The sequence below is a fragment of the Chrysochloris asiatica genome, unplaced genomic scaffold, assembly GCF_000296735.1.
Source record: "Chrysochloris asiatica unplaced genomic scaffold, ChrAsi1.0 scaffold00003, whole genome shotgun sequence".
NCBI lineage: Eukaryota > Metazoa > Chordata > Mammalia > Afrosoricida > Chrysochloridae > Chrysochloris > Chrysochloris asiatica.
The window spans coordinates 51,680,475-51,700,120 of NW_006408521.1; the positions used below are offsets into that span (position 1 = coordinate 51,680,475).

Sequence of the window (19,646 nt, forward strand, 5' to 3'; positions counted from 1 at the left end):
ATAATCTGAAAGTACCTGATACTTTGCTTTCTTGACTAGAAAAGGGGTTGGGGAAGGTAGGGTGGTACAAAGGATCACCTGAATACTAAAGTATCCTCTGTCAACGCACTCAGAGTTGTGACAAATGAAAATGATAACTATCACCAATGTGGATGATTACCAAGGAGATGTTGACATGTTCTGAGAGTAGGACCATAGCTGTCATAGATTTGAGTGGGTTAATGCACCAAACTACAAAGCCATTTGAATCATTAAGGTTGGCAGTTCAAGCTCACCAGTTGCTCCTAGGAAAACCTCTACAGGGTCGCAATCGACTCGACAGCACTTAACAACAACAACTAGGGGAGGACAAGTGGTCAAGGGGCCCGAACCTCAGTCTCTCAGAATCCATGTCCATAGCATCAAACTTCCTTATTTCTCGCTTTCTCCTGGGACATCTACACCAAGCACGTCGGCTACTGTTTCCTGCTATTGAATCAGTCCCGTGACTCACGGAGCGCTCACGCACAATGGAATGAGACGCTGGCCAGCACTGCACCATTCCCATCTTTAGTTACAGATGGATCATTTAAATCCATAGGAGTTTCCAGAAGCAGATCCCCAGATGTGTCTTAGTCTGGAAGTGTGGCTGAAACCTGTGCAGTATCATAGCAACACGCAAGCCTCCACTGACAGAGGGGTGCTGGTTGAGCATGAGGTACAATGGCTGGAATCAAATCCAGGTCTCCCACATGGAAGACTAGCATTCCACCCTGAGCCACCCAAGTACCCTGGAACACACACAAGTATGCCCCAAACAGTCCTGGTAGCGTAGTGGATTACAAGCTGGGCAGCTAACTTCAAGGTCAGCAGTTTAAATCTACCAGTTGCTCAGCAGGAGAAAGAAGAGGCATTCTGCTCCTCGGAAAACCTTACACAGGGTCACTATGAGCCGGAAGCAACCCGACGGTACTGCTCTGAGTCCTCCTTTCAACTTAGCTAATTTCATCTTCACAAGGTCGGTTCTATTATTGTTCTGAAAGCCCCTCGTCTCTCACCTTGTGGCCCTTAGTGTTGTCTCAAGAAGTTTCATCTGGGAACGTGGGTCTCACCCTTCCACCTCCAGTGGTGACTGAGCAGATACTACATGTTCCTGAGAGATATTCCCAGAATTCCAAATATGGGAGAAATGAATCCTTAGCAATCTGTTTACAAACCGCTTGAGACGTTTCACAGATAAGCAGCACAAAGGAAAGCAATTCACTGCGATTCCTTCCCACCCACCGTGTGGTCAATATGTAAGCAGGCTAGATTCTAATGTTCCCACCTGGCCTTTCAAATATTTCTGTAGGTAGGTACGACTTTTCAAGCAAGCAGGAGTTTCCCTTAGTAGGAGCAAAATGTTAATTTCATCATTTAGGGTCAAGGCTTCCATGTTTCCAGCTGAATCCAAGTCATTCTTTGAAGATATTTTGTATGGGGCACGCCTCAGAAATTATAAGAAAGGCCATTTCAAGCAGCCAGGGCGGGCCCCGTTCATCCTAACTCTCACTACAGAAATGTTGACTGACTGTCTGAATGATCCCTCAACATTACAGATGCTTTCAAGCTTAATCACATACAAACCGCTAATGCCTGCAGAGCCTTAGCAAGCACACGAGTGAGTCAAGGGCTTAAACAAGAGCCTCGTGTCAGGGTCGCTGTGTTATAAAAACAGGACAGCTGCTCTGTCCACGTTGAAGAGCAGCGTCAGAGATGACCATTCCAACAGAGGTAAGAGATCATCAGAGCATGCGGCAATACAACTTACTTTCACGTGGGCCATTCGGTTCTATCAAACCATGACTGCAGAGAGAAGCTACTTACAACTACATTCAAAGCCAAGTTGCCCGCTCATCCCAGGATCACAGGAACAGAGGCAGGACCCTTCCTAACAGGCCCTGAGCAGAGGTGGCTGGGCTAGTTTCTGGATAGTCCTTTTGCTCCAGTTGCTGCCCTTCATGGACTCTCCCAGACAACCAGGGAGGTCATTTCTGAGTCTAGTGTCATGGGGCTAACAATAGGAAACTGATTCTCATTGCTGCAAGTGGGTGTGTGGTAATAAAATCAATCTACCGACATCTAATAGACAGAATTTGTACTCTGCATCTGAGAAGACACCCCTTCCTCCCCCGCTCCCGGACTTTTCAGCTCTTGGTTTGTCCATGAACTTGAAGGAAATAACAACCAAGAGGCTAGATGTCCTCTAGGGTCCATGAGTGGCACAAATGCTTTAGACTTGGCCATTGGTTGATTGTTCAAATCCACCCAATTACTTTGCTTCCATAAAGATGACCCTATGGAGTTCTACTCTGTAACAAAGGGGGCTGCCAGGAGTCAGAATCAAGCCTCCAGGAGCCAGTATAGGGGTCCTCCTATGCGAGGTAAGCACCACTCATGTCAAATAAAGAGAGGTCTTTTCTGGAAAAGGTCTAAACCCAAAGCCCACTGTGAGAGGACCCCAACTCACAATGACCCTCTTGGACAAAACAGAACTGCTCCCCAGGGTTTCCAAGGTTGTAAATCTTTACAGAAACACATTGTCTTATCATTCTCCCGAGGAGTGGCCAGTCGCGTGGAACCACTGACCTTTCAGCAGCCCAAGAGTTAAACCATTCTTCCAGGGCAATGAGGATTTTCTGGTCCACTGTGTGCTAAGAACACAGAAGAAGATACTGGGGTTCCTGGGTTTAACCTGCAACAAATTGGCCCACTAGGAGACCCTATCCCCATGCCAAACTCTTAGGCGGAACCAGAAAGGGGCACAGGGCTAGGATTCCTGACTCCCACACCTGGGGAGGTCTCCTTCTCCTGGCCTCTGAGATACCCATCCCATGGAGGATAACTTAGGGATGAAGCCACAGGCTCCGACGATCCCAAGAGATATAATCCAGTCTTTAACCCTGCTGTAAATATTCAGTTCTTTGAGCCCCCGCTCAAATGTCAGGCCTATAAGCCCTTAAGCACTGTTAGTGGCTGGCCCTGGACGCCATCCAAACTGTCGATGTCTTTCTTGTGCCTGACTCCAGCTTTGGCACATGGCATATTCCAAACGGCGCTGAACCTGAACCGTGTGGGGGCGGACGGGGGACACCTTCTGCCTCAACCCCAAACATTAAATCTTGGCACACGTCACTCAGTGTGCTGCTGCCGCCATTAGTGACCCCCGGGCATCTCTCATTGGGGGTGCTCATATTCCGTGCAAGAGTCTCACAAGGGCACGTTCTCTCCAAATGTTTACAAATACAGAGAAGTTCGCGTTTGTAAAATGTTTCTACGATGACTGTTTTTGCCTTTGCAGAGTTCTTGGCGCTCAATGACTACCACCCCATGCAGTGCTGTGAATGGTACCTCCTCAGGCACTTAACAACAACAACAGCAACCCCATTGCTCCTGTTTCTAATTCCATGACCTATGAGGGGCTTCAAAAAGCTCGTGGAAAATTCCACTATCTTTTCATTCCATTTTTCCATGAACTTTTTGAAGCCCCTTCACACCTCCAATCCCAAATTTTATGAGCTGAGGCATTTTCCAAGGTGCTCTAGTGGCACCATGGCCTAAGCGCTGAACTGCTAACCCAGAGTGGCAGTTCGAATCCATCAGTTACATCTGAGGAAAAAGATGAGGCAGTCTGCTGCCATGAAGATTACAGCCTAGGAAACCCTATGGGGCAGTTCTACTCTACCCCTGGTAGGATCAATATGAGCCAGAGTTGACTTTTGATGACAGAGGGGTATTTTCTAAATCAATGTCCCTAGAAGCCACTAACTCTGGGGCCGTTCAATATTTGTAGGGATCTCCTACCATTAATTGTTGTTGTTAGGTGTCTCTGAGTCGGTTCTACTCAAAGCAACCCTGTGCACACACAATGAAACACCGCCCAGTCCCGCACCCTCCTCACAACAGAATGAAACACCGCCCAGTCTGGTACCATCCTCACAACAGAATGAAACACCGCCCAGTCCTGCACTCTCTTCACAATTGTTGCTAAGCTGGAGCCCAATGTTGCTGCCACTGTGTCGGTCCATCTTTGACCCTCCGCTTTACCAAGCATGACGTCCTGCTCTCCAGGACTGATCCCTCCGGATAACATAGCCAAAGAGTGAGAGAGGAAGTCTCACCATCCAGGCTTCTAAGGAACATTCTAATGGAACTAATTTGTTGTTGTTGGTAAGTGCCATCTAATGAGTTCTGACTTATAGCGACCCTGTATAGGGCTTCTAAGGAGCTGCTGGTGGGTTTGAACTGCCAACCTTGTGGTTGGCAGTCCAGTGCTGATTTTACAGTGCCACACTAATTAAGGAATCAGAAATTGTTTTGGTTAAGTGTTGTCAAGTCAGTTCCAACCACAGTAACCCTATAGGGTGTCCAAGGAATGACTGACTGGTGAGCTTGAACCAGCGACCTTATAGTTCAAAGGGGCTTTGCAGTTTGGCGCATTAACCCACAGCACCACACCAGGACTCCTACCATTAATTGTTGTTGTTGTTGTTAAGTGCTGTCAAGTCGGTTCCAATTCAGAGACCCTGTATAGGGTTTTCAAGGAGCAGCTAGTGAGCTTGAACCACTGACCTTGTAGTTCAAGCGGCTTTGCAGTCTGGCGCATTAACCCACAGCGCCACACCAGGACTCCTACCAGCTCCGAAACAACAAGCAGTTAATTGCATAAAGATGGAAAGAAAGGTACAAAGTATTCTTTTTAGTGACTCTGTTTCCATACCCTGCCCAAGAAAATTTAAGATACACCTTGCATGTGTCTTTCTCAATTCCTCAACATTTCAGGGTTCCTATTCCCCACTCCCATTTAGCTAGATCAAATGTGGACTTCTGGTGTGGCGCTGTAGGATCAGCACTGGACTGCAAACCACAACGTCGGCAGTGCCAACCCACCAGCTGCTCCTCGGAGACCCTAGACAGGGTCGCTGTGAGTCGGAACCCACTCAACGGCACTTTGCAGAGTCACAGGTCAAACGCTCCCTTCCTTTTACAGAAGAGGAAACGCAAATGCACTATAAACAAATGGTGATGGTGCGTGACTTCATTAAGGACCCGGGAAATGTAAATGAAAATAATGGGGCACCGTGATTGGATTCACCAGCTGATTAACAAAAATCACACAGATCAGTGATGCTCAGTACTCAGAGGAGTGTAAGGAAGCAAAGGCTCAAATTCAGCATGGGAGCAGGAGCTGAGAAAAACCTGTGTGTAAAGTAATTCACTGCTACTCACTAAAATTGGGAAGCGAGGTGGAAATAGTACATTATGTTTCTTTTCCATTTTTCTGTAAACTTTTTTTTGAAGCTGTGCCTCATAGTTAGTAATGAATGAAAGAGGGGGAAATGTCAGTTAAAGCCTTATACGTGAGACAATGTGGGTGAACCTTGAAAACATTCTGCTAAATGAAGTCACAAAAGGGCAAACACTGTCTGATCCCACTTAAATGAACCATCTAGAACATACAAGTAGATGTGGATCAAAGTTTGAATAATGGTTACCAGGGGTGGGCAGGAAGGCAGGCCTAGGAAGACACCATGCTTAGAAGACAGTGGGCTTCTGTTAAAGGTGACAGAAAAATTCTGAAGCATTAACCAGTTAATGGTGACGGTGGACCCACGTGAATAACATCATTAAAGACACCGATCTGTATAGGTGAATTCTGTAGAAATGGCAAATGTTTTCTTGCTTATGCATTTACTATAATTTAAAAAAAAATACATATCCCAACAGCAGTTTACAAAAGAAAAGGAATTTTTAACCACAGGCTGAAGACAAATATGTACATTAGATTCCATTTTGCCAAAAAAGACACATAACACACCTGGCCCTATAGATACATTCATATCTGTCCTTATAAATACATATTCCTGAACCTATAAAGCATGATGACCGCATACACATACATAAAACCACAAAGAAAATGCACAAAACTGTTCACAATGTGTTGTTGCTTAAGTGCTATTGAGTCGGTTCTGACTCATAGTGACCCTGAACTGGGTTTCTGAGGACTGGCTGGCAGTTTTGAACAGCTGACCTTGTGGTTCGCAGTCCAGTGCTGATCCTACAGCAGTGGTGAGATTATCAACAGCGCTTGTCTCGTCTCATTTCCACTTGGCCATGTACCAAAAATTTACACACACAACCAAGAGGTTACAATTAAACATCTTCCTGCACACCCACACAGTAGCCAGTTTTTGTAGAAAGATTGCGTCTGTAACCTTCAGGTGAACGGAAAACAAGAGCACACAAGAAGAGAACAGTACATCACCCAACACTCACGAGTCTTGATTTCACACCTCCCTGGGGCCAACCAAAGCTTTGTGGAATTCATCATTACTTTCCATCTGCCAAGTCACAGAATGAAAGAACTTGAGGCTTCAAAACTATGTTCACAACAGTGTTTGCAAAAGAACGTTTCAAGACTATAAGCGAAGAGGACTGAAGCTAATGGCCTAGACACCTTCCCCTAAACTACAATCAGCAGGGTCCACAAATCTTCACACCCTGCAACACACAAACAAAAGGTAGCCCACACAGGTTTTTATGTTTTGGAATTCCTGTGTCCTGACTAAATCTCTAGGGTGCACATTAAATCCTTAGCTACCTTTAAGTAAGTATGGTACCAAAACATCCAGGTGAAAAGTCAGAGGTCATAGGCTCAAGCTGTCTGTTACCTGGATGTTTGGTTTCCACATTGTGGGGAAAAAAGAGAGAGAGAGAGAGGGAAATCCAGACATTTCAAAATACCTGGGTGTTCAATAACATCCAAACATCAGATGGAAAGTTTTACTTTATATCAAGATGTTTGATAGGCTGGTCTGTTGCCACCCAGGAGGATCCCCACTCATGGCAGCCCTGTGAACGCGGAGCAGAACTGCCCCACAGGGGTTTCAAGGCTGTGATCGTTCAGAAGCAGATCACCAGGCCTTTCTTCCAAAGCACCTCTGGGTGGGTCCAAACGGCCAACCAATTGGAACAACCCTATGCAATAACAAATACTATTCAAAACTTCCGTCTGCCAAATTTACCTCCCTTCAGGGACCAATCTAACCCAGAAAGACAATGGTACCTTCAAATTCTGGCAACAGAACAGTTCTCATTTACATGTGTACAACGTTGCTTTCCGCAGGAGCTCTGGTAGCGTAGTGGTTAAGAAGCTGGCTGTGAACCTTAAGGTCAGCAGTTCGAAACTATCAGCTGTTTCGTGGGAGAAAGAGAAGGCTTTCTGCTCCCGTAAAGATTTACAGCCTCAGAAACCCTGTTGCTATGGGTCAGAATCCACTCGACAGCACTTAACAACAATGTCGCTTTCCCATCCAGACCCCCATTTCCCAGTAGATCCCTGGGGGCCAAATCACTCCTTTGGGTTGTTTGCACAACCTGCATTTGCATGTGTCAGGGCCGGGCACCTGCTGCTGCCTATCACCACACAGATGTGGAGGCAAACACCTGTTAATGCTTAAACTCAATGTCGATAGAAGAAGTTTGCCTTTTAGGAGGTGTCCAGCGAGCAGCACTGGACGAGTACAGGACTTTAGGACCCTTGGCAGAAACTCCGCCCAGTAAGCACCATGATCTCTCCAGAGAGGGTGCAAAGGGAATCACAAACAGTAAGGAGGTTCTGAGAGGCATATTCTGAAAGGAGCTCTTCAGAATCCCTGCAGCCCACAGGTGATGGTCTACTAGGCTCCCAGCTCCCACATGCATCGTTTTCATCAGATTGTTCATTTTATCTCAAACAGCTCTCTTAAAGAAATTGGAGTTGAAGGAAATACATTATCTCAAAAGAGCAGGAAGCTCGCAGCAAAACTGCCTGGCTCCCCCTGCCAGCTCTGCCCCTAATGACCTCCATGAAGAGCCCTCATCGACCTCAGCAGGCTGTGGAGGGCATGGAGTGTCATGGCCCACTCAGTGGGTCCCTTGGCATAGTCTTAACATAGGTGAGCAGCCAATAAACATTGGCCAATACTAACATATCCTGCTTCCTCGTGACAAACCTCTTGATCTGAGATTACAGCTGATAGGTCTTACCTGAGAAAAACCTCAACCAAGTCAAAATCTCTGAGCAAGTATATTAGTAATGATTCCCCCTACTCCAAACACATTTTGGAGTTAAGCATAAAATTTGTCTCAAAGGGCTTCATAATCTTGGGAAAGGGGGTTCACTGTTTAGGGAACACTGAGTTCCTGTGAAAGATGATGGAAAATGAGGGTCGAATCACACCATGCATGTCATTAATGTCACTTAATGGGGCACTTAAATAGCAATGTAATGGCCAAGTCTGTCTAAAGTTCCGCCTCACAGGGAGCCTGTAGGACAATGTTTCCCAGGATGCATATCTTTACAGGAGCAGGAAGCCTTATCTTTCTTTCCTCCAGCTGCTGGTGGGCTCGACCGCCAACCTTGTGGTTACGCAAGTAGTCCAGTACTTGTCCTACAGAGTCATCATGCCCCACCAAAGTAAGCTAGAAAACATATATCTATCTAGCTGACCACTTTAGTAGAGGTTTCTAAGAATACTATTTGTAAGTTGAGGTTCCTTAAATCTGAAATATACATGGAAATGAACAGCCCATACTCTATCATGCTTTCCTGAGGTGCAGCATGGGAATTTTAACACCCAGGTGACAATTCCAGGGCCAATGTTCATCAAATGACCTCCCCCATCTCTGTTGTTAAGTAATTTGAGTGGGTTCTGACTCATAGCGACCACGTATAGGGTTTCCGATGAGTGGCTGGTGAGTTTGACCTGCCAACACTGAGGTTCAAACTGACCTTGCGGTCCAGCACATCAACCCACCTGTACATGTGCATTGACAAAGTGGCATAAAAATCTGTGTTTAAGAATCATCTTCCTTGCTTCCCCGTGCCTAAGGCATTATACAAAAGAAAGTTAGGAAAGGGGTGATTTTTCATTACTCCCATCATGGGCTCACTTTTCTGCAATAACTTGCAATAACTGCTCAGAGTCCCATGAAATACCTAGCCACAAAGGTAACCTCTTTTGAACCAACGACATCAGAGATGAGGACCTAGAGAAATATAGCAGCTGAGGACTCATGGAAAGAGAAAGGCTGTGTGCTGACAGCCAGAAGGCAGGCTTGCAGAATGTGTCCTTTGATTGTTTAAATGATTGTATATTCCTGAGTGTTTTTGTGTACATCCCTCCCCCCGCAACAAAACAGAGGGAATAGAAGCAAATACTGTTGAATGCTCATGCATGGAGGACACTGTAGTCATTGCAATGAAACCATGAGTATAAAACTGATATTTCCCAATGTAAACTATCACTCAATTCACAATAAAAACTTTTAAAAGACCAAAAGGGGTAATTTATTTTTTTACAAAAACACATGTGCTATTGTTGATGATGGGAAAAGGCTGATGCTGGGTCACCCTTAATTTAATTTCTTAAAGCCAAGTTTCAGAGCTGCGATGAGCCAGTCATTATAGATTATCTAGTTCATTTCCTCATTTAAGGATGGGGCATCTAGAGCACTTGCGGGAACCAAGACAGATGTAAAAGTACGGTGTACGTACAGTTAAAGAGATATAGTTATGGTTCAAGTCCAACTTTGCCATTATAAACACATTCATAACATTCACCAACCTTTGCCCACATACCGAGAAAAATCATCTGGCTTTTAATCATCTGAGCATGGCTCAGCGTGAAGTCCTTAATAAATAAGGCCCAACCACAGACAACCAAAGAGCTCGACTGGTCATTTTAATGAAAATGAATGTTCTTGTCCCCCATTTCATGACTCTCTTTGGGTTCCTGGATTTTAACTCCCACTTCTTCCTTCACTGACCACGTGCACATAACCATTTTAAAATAAGCTGCAAGGCAGTGGTGGGACCAAGGTGCCCAACCTTAGGGTTTCTGAGCCTAATCTTTACAGACTCATCTTTCTCCCGAGGAGTGACTGGTGGGTTTGAACCACAGACCCAATGCTTAGCCTAAAGCGCCACCAGGGCTCCTTGTAAGCAGGTATGGGGAGCTAAATAACTGTGCCATCCCAGCTCAGCAGGGTATAAGTGTTTGTGGAAACTTTGAGCTCCTTGCTCTCTGAAATACTCAATACTTTGCTTCTGTATTAAATACAATGGGGGCAGAGGGAAGGGCGTTTAAGGAAAGGATAATTTAGATGTTGCACCCCCAGCATTTCAGTCAAAAGCTGGTCTCCCCCACCTCATGTAAACTATCACTCAATTTACAATAAAAACTTACCAAAAAAAAAAGGCCGGTCTCCCTCAGGGTTTGAACTAGAGGCCTGAAACTCCAAGCTGGGCCACAGATATCCCTGAGGCCAAATGCTTGCAGGCACACTTTTTCACAAGTTTATGTAGGGAACCAAAAAAAATATGGGAGGGAAAAACCCAACGTTAAAGACACTGCCCCCAAAGTGCCTCTACGAAGAGGCCCCTGCACACTTGACCGGCCAGGGGGCTTGGGCCAGTGGTGGGGGGCAGGTGCAAGTGGGGGATGAATCTCTTCCGCCTCCAATGACTTCAGGACCTAGGCCCCTGGGGTTGGTTCCCTGAGTGATGCACACCACTCAAGTCCTCAACTGCTAACCAAAAGGTTGGTGGTTCAAATTCACCTAGAGGCGGCTTGCAAGAAAGGCCTGGCCATGAACTTTCCAAAAAAAATCAGCCTCTGAAAATCCTACAAGAGCACAGTTCTACTCTGACACCTGTGGGGTTGCCTTGAGTGAGAGCTGATGCAAATACAACTGGTTTGATGAGGACTGACTTTTTAGGTAATTACATTTCCCCAGGAGATGGGTTTGTCTTCTCCTTTAAAGTCTCAGAAGCTCCCCGGGGTTCAGTGGAATTTCTGAGAGTCCCCAGGTATCCTCAAAGTAAAAGCAAACTGCTATAACCTTTGTGAAAATCCCTTACTCAATCCGGCTCAACTACCTCTGCCTCTGAAAAGCTGCCCTCTCAGACCATAGGGCTTCAATGCCACAGCCTCCTTTCCCACCCAAAGACAGCCCAACAGGACAAGACACACACGGCTGTTGTTCCTGCCAGACACCGCATTCCCACCTTGGTATTTTTGTTTGCAAAATATATTTTAGATATTTGTCACCATGCACTCCAATTCCATTTCTATTTTACTCTAGAAACTGCTCAAACATGAACAGACAAAAACACTTGGGTCATCTTGTTTCTCTGCAGGGAGAGACGTTAAAGGCGTTCTGCCAGGGGCACCTCATTTTACTTCTCGAACATGTGTGCCCTTCATTTAGCAGAGTGTTGCCATAACTAATCAAAACTGAACTGCACCTGTTAAAAATCAAGCCATAACTTCTCATTAGGCAACCTTCATTTCCCAGCATATTTGTAATCACTAATTCTGATCTGTAAAGACCCCCATAATGAAGAGGTTGGTGCCATTTAATTAGCAACAGATAACCTCTGGAGACTCTCTGAGGATCACTCATTCATTTTTCTTATTTACAAGTCTCATTTCATTGACAAAATTATTCGTTAACCATCAAGATTTTGACCACCATTCTTATACTTAAATTATCTAGGGTGCTATTGCTGTTCCAACTCATAGTAACCCTGTACACAACAGAAGGCCACACGGCTGTCCTGCACCTTCCACACAATGCTTGCTGTTTGCAGTCACTGGGTCAGTCCATTTCCTTGCAGGTCTTCCACTTTTTTTTTTTGCTGACCCTCTACTTTGCCAAGCATGTTCTTTCTCCAGGGACTGGTCCCTCCTGATGACATATCCAAAGTACATGAGACCAAGTTTCACCATTCTTGCCTCTCAGGAGTATTCCCATTGTACTTCTTCCAAGATCTCTTCATTCTTCTGACAATGCACAGCATAGGCAATATTCTTCACCAACACCATAATTCAAAAGCATCAATTCTTCTTGGGTCTTCTTTATTCACTGTCTACCTTTCCCATGCCTATGAGGTGATTGAAAATATCATAGCTTGGGTGAAGTGCACCTTAGTCCTCAAGGTGACATCTTTGCTGTTGAAGATTTTAAACAAGACTTTGGTAGCAGATTGCTCATAGTGTAACCTGTACATAGCCCAAGAGGCAGTTGTTGTAACAGAACAAGGGGATACTGCAAATGATCTTGGTGTGGCTCTGTAGGATAAGCACTGGACTGTTAACTGCAAAGTTGGAAGTTCAAACCCACTAGCTGCTCCTTGGAAACCCTATATGGGGTTGTTATGAGTCGGAACTGACTCAATGGCACTTGCCAACAACAAGTCTTTGGTGTGACATCAATTATGTGAGTTTTCAGAAACTATCTGGTGGTTAGAACAATTTCAGTGGCCACAAATTTTAGTGGTACAGTCCCTTTGCTTCCAACCATCATGTAATGAAATCCTTGTTTATTTACTCTAAACCCACAAAACCAAAAAAAAAAAAAAAGCCAACTGGTATGGATTCAATTGTGTCTCCCCAAATATGTGTTGAAATTCTAACCTCCATGCCTATGGATGTAATCTGATCCTATTTAAGAATGGAGTTCCTTTACCATGTGAATGAGATCGTCTCAAGGAAGTGGGGTGCCTTAACCCTCATCACCTCTGTGTGATAAGAAAACTAGAAGAGACGCAGAAGGTAGCACAACCAGGGGAGAGAGATCCCATGTGGAGATCTACAAGGGTCCCAGGAACACCTGGACTACAGAGGCTGCAAGAAAAAAGGCTCTTCCCCCAAAACTGACACAGAGAGCCAGTATCCTGAATTGGATTACTAAGCTATGAGATGAATCCTGTAAAGCACTGGACCACAAGGTTGGCGGTTCAAATTCACCCGCTGTGTTTCCATAAAGATGGCAGCCAAGAAAATCCCATGGGACGGTTCTACTCTGTCATATGGAGTCGCTAAGAGTCAAGAGTTTACTCAGACTCCCCCAAAGCAATAGCACTGCATGAAACTGAGTTGTTCCCTGATGTTCTGTGACATTCTTCCAAATCCTAAAAGCCGGAGGACTGAGATACTGCCTCTTTCACGTCTGAAGCATGCCCTTTTCATAGTTCACCCTCTAATCCAAGCCCGTGGACTATTTGCTGTTGTTGTTCAACTGTTGTAAATACATGTATAACACATTTGCCAATTCAACATTTTTTAGGCATACAATTTAGTAATTTCAATTCAAGCCCATTGGCTATTAATGCTGTTCAAATAGGGCAACTGTACTTAATGCTTCTCAAATTCGGCTCCAGTTTTCATTTTATAGTCTATAAAGCATATCGAAAGCAGACTCTCAACTTTCAACCCCTATGTTATTAAATTCTCCCCGTATTGTAAAGAACAATGCAGATGGGGATTGTACTTCAGTATGACATGGAAGTCCAGGGCAATTTACAAAGCCATTATGCAAGGCAAATAATCCGGGATGATAATAGTAGACTACATATATATATATATTCACACACGCATTCCTTCTAATGCCTGCCAACTTGGGAGTACTTCATAAAAAGGAGTAAATAAAAATTTAAGAAATAACTTTAGAGACTGGATTCTACCTTATAGCCGCCAATGCGATGTTCCTGTTTAAATTCCTTTCCATTTTTCAGCCACCTCATGGTTGGGGTTGGATTCCCTCCAGCTGGGCAGCGGAACTTGACGGTATTGGCGGCAGGGACAGCGTGTAGTCGTTTCTCCATCTTCTCTGTATTGGTCCAGTACGGTGCTCCTGTTTCAGAAACCAACATTACAATGTATATAAATGGACATCTTCATCGCCACGCTCAAACTCCAAACAGGTTAAAATTATTCTAGTTTTGTATGTGAAAGAGCTGGTATGTGCAACATCTTTCCAAATGAAAGGCAACTCGGTAATGTTTACATTAGAGAAAATCTATTCAAAAGTCTAATCCAGCTGGCCTGACAAAACGTCCCTAGAGATGGACTGCTTATTGGTTTGTGTCAATTAAAGAGGGAAAAACTGTTGGAAGTATTCTCTCTCTTGTTGTTGATGCCAAGAAATAATGTCATGTCGAACCATGCTTGAAAGCGCTATTTTATACACACAGCAACAACACATAGGGTAGCAGCAGCTGAGTTCTCCACAATGTATCATTTTCCAGTCCCCATATCTATTAAATGATCACATATACACATTAGCAAAAGCAGGTTAACCAAACTGCCACGTGAACTTGTCCATAGGAGTTTTACTTTAAATGGTAATTGACAGTAGAAATTATTATCCTAATACAAAAAGAGTAAATTCTAGGGGGCATCACAAATTTCCCAACACACTGAAAAAACTGTGTCACTAAATATATTTAATTTTTTTAAATACCAAATAAAAACCCTTTATTCTTCTCTCCGGAGTCTTGGTGTGGCGCTGTGGGGTTAATGCGCCAGACTGCAAAGCCCTTTGTTTGAACTGCAAGGTTGGCGGTTCAGCTCACCAGTCACTCCTCAGAAACCCTATACAGGGTTGCTATGGGTCGGAGCCGACTCAACAGCACTTAACAACAACAACAACAACAATTTTTCTCTCCAATGATGGTCGTAAACGCTGTAATTCGACCCCAACCCTAAAATGATTAACTTCATAGTTAATTAAATGCTATGCAACTTCATACCCACTGAAGGCAAAGCCATAAATACAAGAGAATTTTTTTTTTTCACACAACAAGAGAGTTAAGTTTTGAAATCACCAAATGAAGGACAGTGTGTCTAAATCCAGCCTCAGTATCATTCTGAAACAGTGCTGTCAATTCTGTGTCGTTGTCAGGTCCCTTGGGGTCAGTTCTGATTCATAAGGACAGACCTACGCACAACAACATGAAACAGTGCTCGGTCCTCCCTGCTGCGTTTCTGCTTGAGCTCACTGCTGTTCCTACCACGTCACTCCATCTCCTTGGTGGTCTTCCTCGTTTTCTGCTGAACCTCTACTTGACCAAGGACTGGTCTCTCCTGGTAACATGCTCAAAGTACATGAGACAAAATCTTACATTCTTGCTTCTAGGGAAGTGTGATGGTTGTATTTCTTTCAACACATACTTGTTTTTTTCTTCTGGCAGCCCATGTTATAATCAACCTACTTTGCCAACACCACAATTCAAACACTTTGTTTAGGCCTGCTATACTGACCAGTACTAACATTCTCATTCACCAAACACTACTCGAAGAGCTGTTACATGTTTAACCCATTCATTTTCACAACAATCCAAAGAGAAAGGCAATGTTACAATCCCTGCTTTACAGAAAGGGAAACCAAGGCTCAGAGAAGTAAGCTGGCCCCGAAAGTCTTGTAGCTTAGGTTGAGAGAAGGGCAGCCAAGATCTGAACCAAGGCAGTTTGACTCCAAAACCCATGTCTTCACTCTCACTAGTGAGAACCAGCTTCTCCAGGGAGTTGCCACCCATACATCCAGCAGATGACCTCCATGAATAACCCACACTCAAGACTGGCGCTCAGGCCAACCAGCCTGGGCCAAAGGCACACTGCTCCTTTATGGGGGTCTAGAACTTCTGCTGAAACATGTACAGCAATTTAGCTTTTCGCATTTCTGTGAAAACAACAGTTCATCTGGATCCCTGTATTCCCCTAAAGCACCTCAACAGGTTCTAGAACATTCTAGAAGACCAAGTCCTAACTGCGCTTATTTCTACTGAAGTTTAGACTGGTTAACACGCACATGGTTCCCCCCTCCATAAACCAGAAAAAATGGCCCTAAGCAGACGCTTTCTCTCTGTGCAGATTTACGTGTGGAGAGGGGACCACACTGACTTGGCTGAACAGCCAGACCTTCGAGGTGCAATTAGGAATGGAAATACTTGCAATCCAGACAACTTCCCGCATTTGCCTGAGCCTCACGCTGAAACCTGCTGTCAAAGAGGGAGCTGGGATTCCCGCATCTTCTTGACATTTTTGTTCATCTCTGTGATGAGGTGGTGGGTCTGGGTGGTGTCTATAGGGCATCAAGAGTCCTGGGGTGTTACAAACGTTTAACACTTCCAACTACCAACTAACTGAAAGGTTGGGATCCCAGGCCACCCACAGGAGTGCCTTGGAAGAAAGATCTGGCGATCTATTTCCAAAATATCAGCAAATGAAAACCCCACGGGACACAGTTCTACGTTGTTATGAGGTGGAAGCCACTCAGTGGTAACTGGTGGCTACATGAAACCAACATTGTGGAAAGAAAAAGAAGGGCAAACCCGCTGTTGGTCACGAGAGCACGAGAAAGACGAGAGACGTATGGGAGCACACAGAGGAGTGTAAGGGGCTACATTTCCCTTCTGGATCCACTAAGGAGGCAGTTTTGGGTGTTGAATGTCTCTAACACACCTTTTTGTAGGGCTCCCCAGGGTGGGCTCCACAAGGTGGTGGTTCAAAGCCACCAGCCCCTCTTGGGAAACCCTATTCAGGGTTGCTGTGAGTCAGAAATGACTCAACGGCACTTAGCAGCAACATTCATCACCAAAGCAGCCCTGGTAGTGCAGTGGGTTAAGTGTTGGGCTGCTGACAGAAAACCCATCAGCACCTCCAAAGAGGAAGCAGTCTGATCCCTTAAAGATTTACAGCCTCAGAAGCCCTAGGGAGCTCTACTCTGTCCTATAGAGCCACTGTGAGGTGGAATGGACTTTGGCAGGCCAGCCTCCCAGGGCCTAAAATAAGGTCAAACAATTTCAGTCATCTTTCATTTTAAAAGCTTCTGCTTAGAAAAAATCCATCGCCATCCACAGGCGCTGAAAAGAAACCATTGAGCACACAGAGAGTAAATAACGATCTTTGTTGCTAAACAAAGACGTTCACAAAGCTGACCTAAGTGAGAAGCATACCTCATGCTGTCAGGTGTCTTTTGTCCCATCATTTACGTAAGTAAACACAACAGCCCATTCAGATGAATTAGCTAAATATTAACATAGTAAGGCTTTGAGATGGAATGCATCAATTACAATAGAGCAGCGCCTTTGACTTTTTTTTTTTTTTTTTTTTTACGTAAAATACAAATCAGCAGATGTGTATAAATACTACCAGGCATGATTTTTACTTTCCCTACATCAAAAAAGTAGGGTAATAAGTTAGGTTCAAGCTCACCAGTCGCTTCTTGTAAACCCTCTACAGGGTCGCAATGGGTTGGAACCGGCTAGATGGCACTTAACGACAACAAGTTAGAGAATGAGAAATATGGCCCCTTTGTTTCTCTCTGACAAAGCTAAGCCCCACCAGGGAGGCTATAAGGCAACCAAAGAACACCCCAGAACTCAGGGGCTTCTGCAATTGTACCCCATGGCACTGGTACACTGGTAACCAGGACCTTTGTTTTGTGGCCTAAGGAACAATTTAAAGACTAAGGTAAAAGAATGCTGCTGGAATTTCTGGCCAGTAGCCACTTCCCTGGGGCAAGGTTTCACTGGGTAAAACCACACTGCCTATAAAATCTGATCATGCAAAACAGATAGTAGTAAGGCCATGTGGGACATAGGTACACATAATCTCATCCAAAATCACTGCAAAGCAAGGTGGGTGGGGCTGCCACAAATTATAATCAATAAAATGGAAACAGATCACCTACATGGCCAGAGATCCAAACCTGAGTTCACAATAGTCCCTCTCCCTGACCACCAATGAATCAGGGGCTCCCACAGAAAGGCTTGAGAGCCAAGTTCTTTCCGGTCCTGGGGTAGCAGTGATGGGTCACCCTCAACCCCCCAACTCCAATGAGTGCTAATGTCACACAGTCTTTGGTGACCAGGTCTCCCTTCAGATGCCAAGTTCATGATTATTTTTAGTAAGTAATATGAGACAGGGAGGAAATATTTTATTATGGTTTTTCCAGAAAGAACCCAGCTCGATGTGGAGCAAGAAGAACATATTGCTGGTATCCTTTATAGCTCTTTCCTCGATCAATACTGAAGACTAAACCTGGAAGCCAAGTCACTGCAGTTGAATGAAGTCTGGTCTGACTCACTGCAACTCTACAAGGAAGAGCAGAACTGCCCAGTAGGGTCTCCAAGGCTGAAAGCTTGATGAAAGCAAACTGTCACAGCTTTCTCCCACAGAGCAGCCAGTGAGTTCGAATCACTGGCCTTCCAGTTATGAGTACAGCGCTTAACCCACCATGCCACCAGGACTCCTGTGTACGTGGGTGTCCCAGGGTCTCCAAAGAACTAAAATGTAGCTGGAGAGAAACATGGGCCAGGTCTCCCTGAGCCAGCTCCTTTACCTCAGAGGCCCCTTTCATGTTACAGCAACGAGAAGTGTTCATTACTTGCATTTGGAGGAGCTGGTGCAACTCCCTGAGGATCTACAAAAGCAGAGCTGACCCTTACACATAGTAGGTGCTCAACAAAGACGCTTACTCGGTGGTATTTAAAATGGATCTGCAAGTCAAGAAGGTATCAGGATTCCAGGAAGTGCAAGAGCATCCACTTCATTTTCTTTCTCTGGCCTGGCTTAAGTATGACCAAGATGGTCTAAAGTCAATTAATGGAGGGAGAATTGTGACATAGGATGAGTTCTCTTACACCCATCTGTAAAGTCCTAGATGATAGACACATAGGTAATTAGATAGATAGATAGATAGATAGATAGATAGATAGATAGATAGATAGATAGATAGATAGATAGATGGATGGATGGATGGATGGATGGATGGATGGATGGATGGATGGATGGATGGATGGATGGACGGGTAGACAGATGGACGGTTGGACGGATGGATGGACAAATTGTTAATAGCTTTAACTATAAAATGAGGAAGTTGAGCTGAAAATGTTCTGATAAGGCCCCTCCCAGCTCTAACATTCTTTCCAGGATCAGTGTTTTAGGCTTCCATTGAATTTGTCAACAATTATGTATTTCTTTTAATACTGCAATTTAAACTTCATGAAAAACCACAGGCTGCTGAACTGCCCACAACCACCACCACCCTAAAAAAAACATGATATACCCCAATTCTAACATGGAAAGTTGATGGTCTACTCACTTTCTCTGGAACCAAGAGAAACAACAGCCGGATGGTTGAAAGAGAAAATGTGGAATCACGTCACCTTGGGACCACAAGGAAGCTTGGTGGCCAGCCAGCCCAAGGCTGGTGTGACCAATGCCATCCAGAAAGGTTAAGTGATCTGCTCAAGGTCACACTGCAGAGGCAAGGCCGAGGCTAGACCTGGGACTCCAGCTCCCAAAGCAGTGCTCTCGTAACCACGCCAGATTGCCCTTTGAGCTCTCCCATGGTAATGAAGTCAAAAGTTCAAGATTTATGTGAGCTACAGACTCTGATGACTGCCAACTGTATTTTTATTGATGCAAAAATAAAAAAATACACAGCCTGTTTCAGCTCCTAGATTAAGTCTCCCCAACTCCCTAAAGCCTTACTAAGGCCTCTGTCTTAAGTCTATAATTAGGGCTTTTAAAAATATCACTAATCAGGACATTTGAATGCTTTGACCCCTGGCGGGGGCAATAAGTCCCTTAGAGTTAACCCCCATCCTGGCAACAGACAGCAGTTCATCTGTTTTCAGTTTGGGATAAATGAAGAGAGAACAAATCCAAGAAAATTTGGAGACGTGAGTGGGTGTGAGAGGGATGATGGTATATGGGGTTGGTAGTTTTTATGTGAGAAATCTCATTAAAACAATAGCTTGCTGGTCATAGAGGCATTCAATCACAAAGACATTA

At 44.6% G+C, this 19,646-nt stretch overlaps 1 protein-coding gene across 4 annotated transcripts in view; it reads right to left on the reverse strand.

Moving 5' to 3' along the window:
- Positions 1-19,646, reverse strand: part of FGFR2 (fibroblast growth factor receptor 2) — a 127,033-nt gene that overhangs the window by 64,285 nt on the left and 43,102 nt on the right. For all 4 annotated transcript variants that reach the window (XM_006831416.1, XM_006831415.1, XM_006831414.1 and 1 more), the window contains one exon: positions 13,529-13,698. In XM_006831416.1, coding sequence (XP_006831479.1) covers positions 13,529-13,698 — 170 coding nt within the window. The remainder of the gene's footprint in view (positions 1-13,528; positions 13,699-19,646) is intronic.